We start from the raw sequence: 15644 nt of genomic DNA, 5'->3' as shown, positions 1-15644 counted from the left end.
GAAACTCTCGTTATAATTGCAATTCCTTTTGATGCCACTAGTGGTGCTAAAATGACACACTTCACCTATAAAGCCCAGCTCACACTGTGCGATTTTGGCCATGATTTGGTCGTCTGTGACAAATTTTCTAAAAAAAACTGTGAAAAATTTTCTGTAAAAAATTCCTATAATTCTAGGCTAAAATCTGTAGTCTTTGATTGCTGGTCTGACATGTTCACCAACAGCCAATTAATGTTGATTTACCCATTTTTAACTTATCTTGACATTAATGACAACTGATCATCATGTTCATATAGTCTGACAAGCAACAATCGTGAAGGACAAATGATAAATAAATAAATAAAAATCGCACAGAGTGCACCTGGCTTAAGAACAACATTCATAAGATCCGTATAAACTGGCAATTGATACTCACAGGAATGATTTGACGTCCATGCCTCTGTTTCGGATCTGTCCCATCATGTGGTCCCAGCTTCCAGGGTTGGAACGCGATCGTGCCCCTCCACCCGACTTGTAACGGGACGCACCTGCCCCAGCCGGGCTACCACGCACCCCCCGCGGGCCCCCCCGGTGGCCCCCACCCCCGGGCCCAGTGTGCAGTTGGCCCAGACTCTGGGAGGTGGCTGGGGGGTCGTTGGGGCCTGGCGGGGGCTGGTGGGTAAGGGGCTGCTGGAGGCTTTGCTGCCTGACCAGAGGCCTGGGGCGGGCTGCTGAGGACGGGATATGCTCCAAGGTGGAGGTGGTGGAAAGAGAGGGGTCCCCAAAACTGGCACCGTATCGTACGAATGGGGCCGAGTTGTGGGGCAAGACGAAGACGAGAAACAGGGACAGAAAGGAAGTCACAAGGTAAAGGGAAGAGAAGGTAGACATGATTAATGAAGACCAGAGAGACCCAAGAGAAAGAGGGAGAGGAAACCAGACATGAAAAACAACAAAATGAAGAAGATTGTTGGGACAAAGAAGAGAAACAAACGAAACCGCAGAGTTAAGGGAGGGAAGGGTAGAGAACGTGAAGGTATAGACATATTAAGACGTCAATTGGGGGGACAAATGCACAATGAGGGAATGAGGGAAGAAAAAAAAGCAAAGTTAGCCAGCAACATTAGCACAATGTAAAACATGTACACTACACCCCCCCCCCTTTTCCACTGATAGGGTGACAGTGCTGGTACTGGAGCCCAATCTGGAACCAGTAGGCAGTTAGGTTTTTTTAAGCTGAAGCTTGATCAAAAATGTAACACTTTATTGTGATATTGTTTAATGGCACCAACACCAAGGTTATGAGTTCGATACAGGAATTGCATGAACTGTTGAAATGGATACCTTGGATCCAATTCCAAATGCCTGCCAAATGCTAGACTAAAATTTAGATCAATTTCTAATCAGGAACCAAATAGAGTACCCCAAAGAAGTCCAAAAAGGATAGGACCTGGCACCAAACTGGTTTTGATAATGTTCACAGTTCCTCCGGGACAAGCCCCTGCACCATTTCAATGGAAAAGGGGTAGTTGTGTTTCTTGTGGCATGACCTGTCAAAGGAATACATCTTGTAAACCCAACTTCCTTCTGCTAAAGACCTCTCTACATCTTCCTGCATCTCAATTCAATTATCATTATTATCCGTTCGACCCCTCCCAACATCTTCCTTTGCTCTGCGTCATGTCTGATTAGTGCACAGTCCTGTTTGATGCTAATGCTCTGCTGGAGGATTTACTGCACCAGGGTTAAGCACCACACATCCCTATCGAGGTCCCAGTGCTGCAATTCTTGCACAGCATTCAAGTGAGGCGTCCCTGGTGAATGTATATGGAATGAATGTCAGCAGTAACTCAAACTACAACTAGGTTTTTTATACACTTGTCAAGGTTGCAAGAGGAACGGCGGCACATTAATGGACTTGAATTCATGTAGATGAGTTAAATGAAGGAGTTACTTCTGTTGAGTCTGTGACTGTCTTTTGAACGTTACAATGGATAGCTAGTATGATTATTAGAGTTGGTGAGTAGGCATTTCTTGGCATGACGTGGTTTAGCCAAGTAGAACGTGTTCCTGAATCAACGTTCTTTGTTAAACTATTACACCATCTAACACAATCTCATGGCAATTTGTAACTATTTTACGTTTTGGTGAATTGGTGGCCAATTCGTATCAACGTGTACAATCTCATTCGTACATTTTTGTATGATCTGCTTACTTCCCAGTGATTGTTATGTTTAGGAGCGTACCCGCTTTTTTTTTTTTCTAAAAATTGTACATTATCACTGAATTCATGAAGTACGAATTCATACGAAATTACCATCTAATAAAATAGTTACATTTTCTCATGTGATCGGGTTAAATTATAACAAAGGTACATTTTTATTTTTAGTAATGCTTTTAAAATTTACTAGAAGATTTCTATTAAATGTTGAGTTTCCATTACATTTCTATTCCATTTTCTATTACAAAAAGAAAGAACTAGAAATGAAAGTTCTAGAAACTCAAAAAAAAAATTAAAAATCTGGAAAACAGCCATAAAATGTAAAGCAGTATTGACTGATTCTAGTTTAACACATTATTACCAATGTTTCAAAGGCTATTTGGCAAAAATTTATCTCGATCATCCAACTAGATAACATTATTTTACTACCAAATCAACAGAATTTGCAACAACAATGTAGAATACATCAAAGAAAACAAATGTTAAAAGTTTTCAAGGCCAAAAAATTGATTGATGAACAGTAAACTGCACAGTATTGATGAATGTAAAACTTTCTCACACTGGCCCAAGGCTTGTGTATCATACTTACGGCTGAGGCCTGCAATATAAAAGCCATGTTATAACGCTCAGAGAGCAATTATCTGATATATTCTTATGGGCAGATAGTAAAATTGTACAATATCTAAGTTTCAGCTGCATGAGAGGTTGAGAGTGAGTCATGTGAAAGTGTCTTTAGCTTAACCCTCATGCTAAAATCTTACTGGTTTATAGGAATTTAGTTCCAGGTTCAACAAGGAAAAGTTGGTGCAGGCACATGTCCTATTTTAAATCACGTTATAATGCCACAGGCATTGCGACAGGACTCGTTTCACACATGATTGTTAGATAAATACCATTCCATATATACATATATCCATATACATCCAGCATATATGCATGTATGTAATACAGTATATCATCCTGCACTTACACCCATTATGCACCTTGAGCTGTCATTAAGTAACTTACATTCACCATCTACTCGTATTTTCATCTCATCTGCTTCAGTTCTGTGTGTTATAAATAGGTTTAGAAACCAAGGAAGAAAAAGAAGCGTGTGGGGGTTGCAGACTCAGTCGAAACAATGATCAAAGCGAAAAAACACAGAAGCAAAAGAAAGCGTCAAAGAATGGAAGAAAAATATTCGCTGTCTTTAGAGGGAAAAAAATTAAAGGCTGTTTTCGTTGGATTCGTCTAGCCCCTAGCCCTCAACAGACATGAATACTGTGTGAAATTCAACATTAAAATACAACCGCTTTGTTATAGACTGGGCTTGAAAAACCAATTTTAGGCAACTTTAGGCCATTACTTCCTCATATGAACGTTAAATATTCAGTGGCTAATTGAGAAACTGTGCATCACATTACTGATGCTTCTGTAACGCAGCAGCAATTTCATATTAGAAAGTTATAAAGGATCTTATCCTCTCAGGGCTAAAACTAAATTTAAGGTGAGACTAGCAAGCACACTTATTTATTAAAGGAACAGTTCAATAAAAAATGAAAATACTGTCATTATTTACACACCATCCACTTTCATTATAAGGAAAAGTGTGGCCAGGATATTTATTAAAAATAATAAAATAAAATAAAATGAAATAAAATAAATAGTAATAAAAGTCTTAAATACAAAATCCTGAAGAAACATGCTCAAAATAAAATAATAATACAATTTAATAAAATAACACTGAGTGTTAAAGTTCTCAAAATACATAATCCTGAAGAAACATGCTTAATTTAAAATCAAATAAATAGTAAAATACAATAGCAAAAGAGTGATAAAGCTCCCAAATACAAAATATTGAAGAAACATGCTTCAATTAAATATATAAAATAATATAATTTATTGTGTTCCAAGGAATAACGAAAATGAGAGTGTTATATCCCTTTAACTGTCGTCTTATTAGCTAGATATTTGATTAGTGAGGAAATGCCTAATCTTTGTTCTCAAGAAAATCATTTTCTGGATGACTCTCAAAGTGGTCCTGACAAAAACTGACATTCTGATCTGCACTTATCCAAACACGGGTTGAAGACGAAGTGTTTGGTGATTCCTCCAGAGTCCTCCAGCAAGTCCTTGAGCTTTAGCAGAAATCTATAGCTGCGTGTTATTACAGAGCTTCAAGACGTCGGCTGATAGAAATTCTGATGCAGAATGTGTGTAAAAGACAGCAAGAGGAGGAGAAGAAAGATACGAGGGGAAGGGTCACAACTCTTACCTACCCAAAAATAGAAACCAATTATAGGTCGAAGATGGGAGTGGACGGAAACATGAAATGAGAGACAGTCAAGATCTTTGGAGGACTGAAAGAGACGCCACTAAATAGAAAAAAATAAACAAATGGTTTTAAATGTCATTTAACAGTGGGACAAAATGCTCAGGTCTCTCAAATTTTAAAATGATTGGTGATGTGAGGCGGTGTTTTAACACACAACGAAACCTACTAGATGTCACACTAGGCCTGGATAATATTTCAACTACTCATTTTATTCCTGATGATTATGTACCCGATCAAATTAAGCAACACTGAATATAATATTGTGTTATAATGAGCGTTTAATTAGCTCTTTAAGTTTCTTAAAGACTCTTTTATGTCATTTAAGAGTAAATAAATACATACATATAATGTTCAGTGCTGTGCAAATGTCTCAGTTCTTGTATGGGTTTAGGCTAATCTATATTATTGCTTTTTTATGTTGTAGGACTTCTGGTTCATATAAAAATAAGAATATTTGGAAAACTGGTACTTCCTACTTGCACACTAAAGAGAAAGATATACATAATCTTGAAGCAAATATATTTTTGTAAAGCATTGTTGTCCCAAGGCTGAGAAATATCATAAAACCAGCCCTATCATGTCCATTAAGGGCCTCCATCTATCCTACAAAACCCCCAGTCAGCTTGCACTGAAAACAATCAAATATGGTTTATTTCATTTTTGTGAGTGTAGTCACAAATCACACAGTGCTGCACTTTTTCAAATACTTGAAATCTACGATTGACAGCTTAATGTGAGAAATGTTATCACTCAGGGGCCGTTCACAGCTCAATAACTCACAAACATAAACAATTGTAAACACACATCTAGAAATGTAATTATCGTAACCCCAAACTCATCTGATTGGTCCATTATTTCAAAACTGTCATCGATTCACTGTGTCAAACATTCAATCATTTTTAATGGTGTGTGACACTGAAAAAAAGGCTGTTGCAATGATATTTACATAAACCAACCATTAATATTTAGCATTATGATTATTGAATATTATTGTACTGTTGGTGTTTAAATCAATGCAACTCCATTATTTGTTAACTCCAAACAATAGTACCTTGGTTTTATTCCATAATTTGCTTTCAAGTGAAATTAAAAAAACAAATTCAATACACGCATTTACTGGTTGCTTGTTAGTTAAAGGAATAGTTCTCCCAAACATTGTATCATTATTTACTCATACACATATCGTTCACATACACCACTATTCAAATGTTTGGGGTCAGTTAGATTAAATTAAAAATAATAAATAAATAAATGAATTAATACTTGTATTAAGCAAACATCAAAAGTGACAGTAAAGATATTTAAAATGTTATAAAATATTTCTATATCAAATAAATGTTTTTTTTTTTTCTTTTAACTTTCTATTCATCAAAGAATCTTGAAAAAATGTTTTCCACAAAATTAAGCAACTTTTTAACATCAGCAAGGATCACATGACACTGAAGACTGGAGTAATGATGCTGAAAATTCAGCTTCATCATCAAAAGAATAAATTACATTTTAAAACATATTAAAATAGAAAACAGTTAATTTAAATTGTAATAATATTTCACAATATTATTGTTTTTACTGATAAAAAAAATGCAGCCCTGGTGAGCATATAAAAGGCTTCTTTCAAAAATATATAAAAAAATCTTAACATCTCCAAACTTTTGAACTGTACTGTACAACACACGTGGGGGCCAATGATTGAATTTCATCAAACCTGCTAAAATGTATCAACTAATCTTATGACTATTGGCTATTTTTATGGTAATTTTCTGTTCTTGGTAGTCGTGGTCATAGTCATAGTATAGAAAAGAGCACTGCAAAAAAGTGTTTTTCACCACAAAATATTTTGCCTATTTTGCTGAGCACCACCGTCATGCTTTTTTGCCCCAAACATCTGAAAGAAAAGGCAGTCAGCCTCTGACACTCACTTGTTGGGTCTCAAGCTGCCGGAGTGCAGGTGGCTCTGGACAGTGTGCCACCTCCCGGACTTGCTGGTCCCTGCGCCAATGCAGCTGTCACTGCGACTGGGACCCCCCACCGCCCCCCCACCCACCTCCCCCTTTTCCAGCGATCCGCTGAAAGAGGGAAGAGAGAGATCAGGAGAGCTAGAAGAAGAAGGTAAGATTCAGGCACAGACTGTACAGAAGCCTTCAGGCTGCAGAGCAGCGAGGAGCAGCTCGAGCCGAGCAGGTGCGATGGGCCTGTAAAGAACAAGCAGGTGCACGGGGCTGATTTACTGGGAACATGGGTGGACAGTAACAGGAAGGCAGATGTTGTTGGAATTGCTGCATCCCATTTGTTTGCTATGTCACACACCTAAGAAAAGTGATATTGATGTGTAACACTGTCCCTGCAAGAAGCTGAATAAACGGCACAGCGAGAACTTGATTAAAAGATCAATTTTTCTTGGTCTGAAAGGAATCAAAATGAGGTATACCTCGGTGTAGATGTTATTTCTTCTTTAGGGCTGCACGATTTGGTCTTGAGTGATTATTAAACAGCTTAAGGCTACAGTTGAATAAATTTAGAATATAGTTATAGGCATTTTTAGCTGTTTACAACCACTAAAAATGTCCACGTAAAAGCTTTAATACCAAGCCTCTGCCAAAAGACTACTACAGAAAACAACTTTTTACTGTACCATCATCTCTCTTTCAGTGAATCTGGTAGGACACACAGGGTCTATTGAATATGAATTTTATAACTCTGTGTAATTAATATCCACGAGCAAGGATGAAATGCTTTAAAATTGTGTCCTAATCCCCCAATGCATGCTTAATGCAATGCCTAAACCAGTCTAAGTTAGTTTGCTGGTCTTGCCTGGTTTGAACTAGTCTCTAAGCATAGCTAAGCCAGTGTTGTTAAGTAAACTAAAATTTAAACAAACTAAAAGCTAAACGGAAACATTAAAAATCAATAAAAATTAAATTAAACAGGCACATAACAAATTGACTAAAACCTGAAATTTAATAAATATTGAAAACATAAAAATGAAGTACTAAAATAAAATAACTAAACTAAAATAAAATAATTAAATAACAGGCACATAAAAATGCTTAAAATAAATGTCTGCAGATTCCGAAAATAAAACAAAATAAAAAAGACAGGCACATAACAAAATTACTAAAAACCTAAATTAAAAGGAAAATTCATAATATAACAATGAAAGCTAATTCAAAATATTAATAAATACTATAATTATATATAAATAAAACTAATATAACTGGACAGCCATTTGGTCTGCTAGACTGACCATCTGAAAAGCTCCCAAAACGTGTTACCAGATGATTTTTTCCAGCAGGGTGGGTTCCAATCAAACTGTGTGAATGCTAAGAGAGCTGAGTGGGATTTCATTCAATGCACTTTTGGGTCAGCTAAAAGAGAAAAGCTGAGAACTTCAGCATGGAGAGTAATTTGTTCTATCATCAGCAGAGCGTGGTTAATACACAACTTCCTTCATGTGCTAGTTTGCAGGTTGCACACGCAGTTCAACATGAGAGCTGCTGCTTCAATGAGATTTCATGTCTTTTTCTTTTGGCCTCCAAATCACAGCATCTGTCAAAATAGTCGCAATATGATTATATTTATACCAAATTGTGCAGCCCTACTTCTACAGTCGTGGTCAAAATTATCGGCACCCTTGGTAAATATGATCGAAGAAGGCTCTGAAAATAAACCAGCAGTATTAATCCTTTTGATCTTTTATTTAAAAAAAAAAAAAAGAAAAATCACAAAAATCTAACCTTTTATTGAACTAAAACAATTGAAAATGGGGGGAAATCTCATTATGAAATAAATGTTTTTCTCAAATACACGTTGGACACAATTATTGGCACCCCTAGAAATTCTTATAAGTAAAATATCTCTGAAGTATATTCCCATTCATATTCACAATTTGGGCACTCAAGGGTGATTATGAACATTAAATTATCCAGCCATGGCTTCCTGTTTCACAGAAATATAAATATAAATATAAATTAAGCCCAAATTCCCTTAATCATCCATCACAATGAGAAAAACCAAAGAATATATTTCTGATGTGCAGCAAAAGATAATTGAGCTTCACAAATTAGTGAAGTGGCTTTAAGAAAAGAGCTAGAGCAGTGAAAATTCCCATTTCCACCATCAGGGCAATAATTAAGAATTTCCAATCAATATAAAATGTTATGAAACTGCCTGGAAGAGGACGTGTGTCTATATCGTCCTATATGTGTACAATGAAATATACTGCTGTATTTTTGATGTTGTGGGCCTATATTTCTGCTGGAGGTCCTGGACATCTGGTTTAGACACATGGCATCATGGATTCTATCAAATACCAACAGATAAAAAAATCAATAAGTGACTGACTCTGTTAGAAATCTTATAATGGGCCATGTTTGGATCTTCCAACCGTACAATAATCCAGACACAAACCTCAAAAACAACACAAAAATGGGTCACTGAGCACAAAACCAAGCTTCTGCTGGCCATTCCAGTCCTCTGACCTGAACCCTGAAGAAAATGAGTGAGGTGAACTGAAGAGAAGAAGCACCGTCATGGAGCTGTGAATCTGAAGGATCTGGAGTGATTCTGGATGAAGGAATGGACTCTGATCTCTTGTCAGGTGTTCTCTAACCTCATCAGGCATTATAGGAGAACATTTAGAGCTGTTAAACTGGCAAATGGAGGTTTCAAAAAGTATTGAATAAAAGGGTGCCGTTAATTGTGGCCAATGTTTATAAGAGAAAACATTGATTTCATAATAATATTTCCTCCCATTTTAAATTCTTATTATCCAATGAAAGACTAGATTTTTGTGAATTAAAAAAAAAAAAGATCAAAAGGATTAACAATGCAGATTAATTTTCATATCCTTCTTTGACCATATTTACCAAGGGTGCCAATAATTCTGACCACGGCTGTACAAGTCCTACTTCTAGCATTCAAAAATTTGGGGTCAGTAAGATTTTTTTTTTAAGTAATGCTATTATTTAGCAATGATGCATTAAGTTGATCAAAAATGACAGTAAAAACATTTATAACTTTATAAATTATTTTTATTTTAAATAAACATTCTTTTGAAATTCATATTCATCAAAGAATCTGGGAAAATAAAATTAATCACAGTTTCTTCAAAAATATTAAGCAGCACAACTGTTTTCAACATTGATAATAATAATAAGAAATGTTTATCGAGCAGCAAGTCAGCATATTAGAATGATTTCTGAAGGATCATGTGACACTGAAGACTGGAATAATGATGCTGAAAATTCAGCTTTGATCACAGGAATAAATTACATTTTACAATATATTCCAATAAAAAAAATGTTTTTTGAAAATGCATTACTATATCACAATATTACAGTTTTTACTGTATTTAACTGTATTTTGATCAAATAAATGCAGCCTTCATAAGAGACTTATTTCCAAAATACTGAAAAATATTACCTACCCCAAAATACTACATTTGATCGCATACATATTTTGATATCAGTCATTTCTATCAATACAAACTCTAAAAGAGACACCAGCCAGCAGGTCATATCATGAATTAATCATTCTTGCTTTCCCTTGATGTCAGACAGGAACTGATGTTGACTAGATCTGGACAGTACAGTGACAGAAGAACCGCTTGCACAGAGACAGGAGAGACAGAGCAAAGGTTAACACTTCAGCAGCATAGATGGCAACAAATCGACGATGGCCATTGAAGACACAGATGACCTAGAACGCAACATTTGTGCATCAAGCTCAGGGGGTGAACCGAAACAGAGGGGGCTTGACATTTGTTCAAGCAGATGGCAAGGTTGCTGACCGCGGTAAGTCGTGTCTTAATCTCTTTACCTTTCATTCTCTAGTCTTTAAATATCTCCTTAGCAAAGGTGTCCACACTAACAGTGATTTGCAGTGACCGGACAGCATGAATGAGACCTTTGTTTTCACCTTTCAACCAGGGTTGATATTGTTTGCTAAATCTAAAACTATTAAATATTATTTTAAAGCTGAAATAAAATAAAATAAAACAAAATACTAGATGACAAACTTGCATTTTAAAACATGATCTCAAATTAAAAAACTAACTAAAATAAAATAAGTTCAAGCTGAATTACTAAAATTATTAAAACTAAAACAGAAATAAACATGAACTGAAGCTAAACAGAAATATAAATGAACTAAACTAAACCAACGCTAAATATTCAATTCTTTTAATTCAGTAATTTTTATGAATTAATTCTAAACAGAAATTTAAAATAATAGTAAATAATTTAAACAATGTAAATATAAATAATAAAAAAATACAATAAAATAAAAAATACTAGATGAAAACCTTAAATTTTAACTGATATATCTGAAATAAAATGTTTAAGCTGAATTACTAAAATTAGTAAAACTGAAATAAAATTAATTTAAGCCAAACAGAAAAACTAATAAAGCTAAACTAATAAAAAAATGAAAAACAAACAACAACAACAAACTTATTAAATGTGACTAAATTAAACTAAACATTAAATTTAAATATATATTTTGTTTAATTAAATAATAATAAATTATGGTAAAATAAATAAAAAATAATAATTTCATTGTTGTCAGTGTGAACGCACCTTCATGTAAAAATAGCTTAGTAATAGACACAGAAATGCTCCTATTAACAGATATTATACAGTTAAATTCAAGTAAATACAAGGTGACTATGATAAGTGACACAATTAAAAAGCAGCTACAAAAAGAATGAAAAAAAGTAAAAAAAAAATAAAAAATGAAGCAGCTATCAGAAGCAGATCTCACACAGATATAACAGGACGGTACATACTGAGAGTCAAACTACAGAGGGGAAGTGACAGGTGACTGAAGAGACGAAATACAACAACTACTATAAAGACACAAAAACACAGCAGTGTTGTTGCCGGTCAATCCTCAACATTCAATCAGGACCAGATAAGAGGGCAAGATACCCGTGCACCTCCAATCAAGATGCTCTAAATACATCTAAACCTTTAAGGTCAGAGGTCAGAGATTTCGAGGGTTGTCCATCTCCATGGAAACTATCCATGGGCTGGAAGTGAAATGGATGCATTTAAGAGACATTAGTGCTGCTGGCAGGGCTGTAGGGAACAGGGGCCTTGTGATATCAATTGGGATCCGTAAATCTGTAAATGTTTTAGCGATCCATCAGTCACTACTTAATGGAACAATAAATAATAATAAATAAAGATATTCTGTATTTATTATCTTTCTTTTGTGAAATGCAAGGTAAAAGTAGTGCATATGACTCGTGTGCTGTAAGCCTTCTGAGGTCACATGTCAGCGTTGTGTGATGAACAGGCAAAATGTAAGTCGTTAATCTTCTCTCAAACTTCATTTGCAGTTGTGGTTTTTCTAAACAGAGAACCGAAATGAAATTTCCGAATGAAATTTGAGAGCTCCGGTGGAAATCCCAAATGCAATCTGTGCCTGCAGAAACAGCCACAGAATGGGAATGCATATCTATCTCAGAGTTTGCCAAAATCAGTGCAGAAAATGTTAAACAAATGTCTGCAGATTCTGTCCATACACATATGCATGACTTTTGAAATCTTACAATACAGGACACAAGTCATATATAGTACATATACTGTATTAGTCATGTAGACAGCTTTTTACTATTCCGATCTCATGAGACAACACAACTATTTTATGAGTTGGCCATTTAGTATGAATTTGGACAAATTGATTTATACATTTTTTTTTTTTTTTTAAATATTAAACAATTTCATAAAATGGGAAATAGTGGATAAAATAAAATATTCCACAGTGGATGACTGAACAGAAATCTGACTGATCATATATTAATATATTGTGTTTGTGGGAGGGAATGACTATAATTATTGACGTGTGGATGAGAGTTGGCAATTTCATACAAATATGTCCAATTTCATTTATATGAAAATGTATGATTATTGAAAAAACAAATATTAAATGGAAAAGAGTGGACAGAACAAAACAAAACAAAAAGTAAAATAAAAAAATTGTACAGCATGAGGATGACATGAGGACGAATTTTGAATGAGTTTATTCAATTTGATTTGTATGAAAATGAATGATTTTAGCAAATGAAAAAGTGAATTAAGCACTTTCATTATATGAAAAAGGACAATAAATAAAGTTAAAAAAAAAAAATTGAACATACGATTCTACAGTGGATGACTTATACCTAGCGTACACAACTGATGTTATTTGTGGGAGGGAATGTAATTATGGGCATGTGTATGAGAAGTGGGCAGGGATCTGCAGTCTGACTCCGTCTCCTATCAATTAGATTCTGATTTATCCTGGGAATTAATCCAGAAAGACTACTTCCCCTCGAAGATAATGACTTCAATTAAGCAATTAAAACTCAAGGAAACGTCAGACTGAAGTGAACCTCACAACCCTCTGTGGAACTCAAGCCACGTCTCGCTGAGAATGATGGGCTGACCTAAACATTGGACATTTCATCTCGTTTCAGGCTGGATTGTGTTGTACGCTGAATGATAAAAAGCCAACTAGAATGCTAGAAAATGACATGGACTACCCTAGATATAGCTCTTACAGATGGGGTCAATGGGAAATACGACTGGCGTGACTCCCAGACTTTGGGCATGTATTGTGGGTCATGCATATGACTTTGAAGAACTAACTTCTTCAGCCTAATTTTAAGCATGAGATCAGAGGTAAATTTCACAAAACCTAGAGAATAAGTAATAATTTACTCCAAAATCTAAATAAAAAATTAAGAAATAATATTTTGCATTAAAAAGTAAAAATTTTTTTAGAGCTCTTACTAGGATATTGTTTAAATTACACTTAATTACTATGGTTTTAATAGCTGTTTTTATAGATGCTAGATCTATATACAGTATATGCACATGTATACTAAAATTGAACACTTCAAATTAATACTCCTACTAATAATGTTACATGATATTAGTGTTACGGTATTAGTGGTTGTAGTTAACTAAAATAAAGGGTCAGAAGAACGAAGTAGCATCAACACACCTTAAACCTTTAATAAACATTAATCCAAGACAAAGATGATACACAATCTGAAGACTTATAAAGGACAGGAAACAAAGGAGCAAACGAGATGATTAATAAACACAGGTGATACGAATGAATGATGATAGACTAATAATGAACTAATAAGGAAAACCGGAACAAAACCAAATAAGGGCAAACAGGAAACTGAGGAAGAACACACACGTAACAATTAGTATTTATGCATTATAGTAAAAAGAGGGGGGTTAAAATTTGCTTAATTGTCAAAAATATTGCAATATTATTTGTTCCACAAATTATATACCTCTATATAGTGTTATTTTATTTTGTCTTATTTTATTTCATTACACATACATACATACATGCATTCATATATATATATGTGTATGTCACATACATATATGTGTATATATGTATGTGTATGTATATGTGTGTGTGTGTAAAATTTTAATATTACATTAATTTTGTATTATGTATTAATTTTGTATTATTGTATTCAGCAAGTGTAACCATGCTGAATTATCAATATTTTTTTTTTTTGTTGCATAGATTATATAAACATTAGAATATTATTTGTTGCAACAACTATAACTATATATATATATATATATATATATATATGTTTATATTTATTTAGTTATTTTTTTCGCCATTTTTTTTTCTTTTGATTTTTTGGGTGAAATATGACCTGGACACGGCTTTGTGACAATCACCTTTTAAGTTTCATGACACAGGTACAATAAGTCCCTGTAAGCTAAAGTGGATCTGAATGGACTTCCCCTTTTAGTACAGCCCTGCGCAGAGAGTAGGGGTCCCTTACCAGCTGAAACCAAGACTCACTTGGGCGTGAGGCGAGGGTCTCCATAGGGGGCGTAGGGGGACATGTTGAGGAGGAACTCCTTGGGCGGATAGGAGCTCCATCGCTGCTGCACAGTGCTGCTGTCGTTGTTATTCCAAAAGTCCCTGTCAAGATCACTGCAGACAGACAGAAAGACAGATGTAAGGGCCACAGTGCATCTTCAGGAAAAAAAACACTGAGAAAAAAAACTGCAGAAAGACAGTTCAGATAGACAGACAGTCCAGAGAGAGAGAGAAAACACAGCTGTAATACTACAGTAACTGGCTGAGTGGAACGATCCAGCCACAGAGAGACTTTTTAAGAGAAGCTTTCTCTTGTTTAACAGCATTCCAGAGCTCCTGTGTTTTAAGTGGCACCAAGTCTTGAAAAAGTTAAAGATTTCCGAACACAAGAGCTCATGTAAAAATAGCTCTAAGGGTGAGATTAAAGGGGTTTTGAGATGGATATCTTGCACAAACAACTTAAAGTCATATTTATTCTGTGCTGTCAGTACTCACGGAGGATCTAGCCTTTCATAACCAACTGTAGCTTCGAACTTCTAACTCTATAAAAACAACAGAAGCAACGAATACAGAAAAAGAAAAAAACACATCAAGAGGTAAGAAACCCAATTAGAGCTGTGTGTCATGACTAAAATCATATATAATAACAGTATATCAAACTATACAGTTGTTTTTATGTACATTAAGCAAAACTGAATCCAGTTAATACATTAGATGCTTATGTCATCGTTTTATAATTGTATCTGAAACATAATGGATGGCTACAAAGCACAAGATATTAATAACAAATAAACAACTAAATGAAGTTATTATGTAACACATCTCACATTATGTAACATACATAAAATATATTTCCAAACTCTAGCATATTATCCACATTAGAAAGAAATGAAGTTAGAAATGAAGCATATTTATAAAATATATAAAATTATAAAAGTATATTTAACAAATAAAAGACACCTAAATAAGTTATTTGTCCTGGAGAAAGAAACAATTAAACATTTTTTTTTACCATAAATGAATTATGATGGTGTTTTAGTGCCACTTAAAAAAACTAAAACAATTTAGGAACAAAGTTAGTCAAAATGTTGAGAATTATCTCAATATAGGTCTTTGAGTTACAGTACATAATATTCTTAAAATATTACTACTTTAATCTCAAAACTGTTATGTTATTAGTTGAACAGTAAATTAGATTTATATTGATTATAAATAGATTTTTTTTTTTTTTGGTCCCACTTTATATTGTGTCCCTAATACCTGAGTACTTACATAGTA

General features: G+C 34.5%; 1 protein-coding gene across 1 annotated transcript in view; it reads right to left on the bottom strand.

Moving 5' to 3' along the window:
• The window catches only part of LOC306858974 (synaptotagmin-7-like), a 151151-nt gene that overhangs the window by 71238 nt on the left and 64269 nt on the right, over positions 1-15644 (bottom strand). The window contains exons 4-5 of the mRNA XM_079399791.1: positions 14346-14480; positions 416-766 (exon numbers count right to left, since the gene is read on the bottom strand). Coding sequence (XP_079255917.1) covers positions 416-766; positions 14346-14480 — 486 coding nt within the window. The remainder of the gene's footprint in view (positions 1-415; positions 767-14345; positions 14481-15644) is intronic.

This window comes from Barbus barbus (assembly GCF_936440315.1).
Source record: "Barbus barbus genome assembly, chromosome: 1".
In the NCBI taxonomy this organism is placed as follows: Eukaryota; Metazoa; Chordata; class Actinopteri; order Cypriniformes; family Cyprinidae; genus Barbus; species Barbus barbus.
This window is presented reverse-complemented; position numbering and strand designations above follow the sequence as displayed.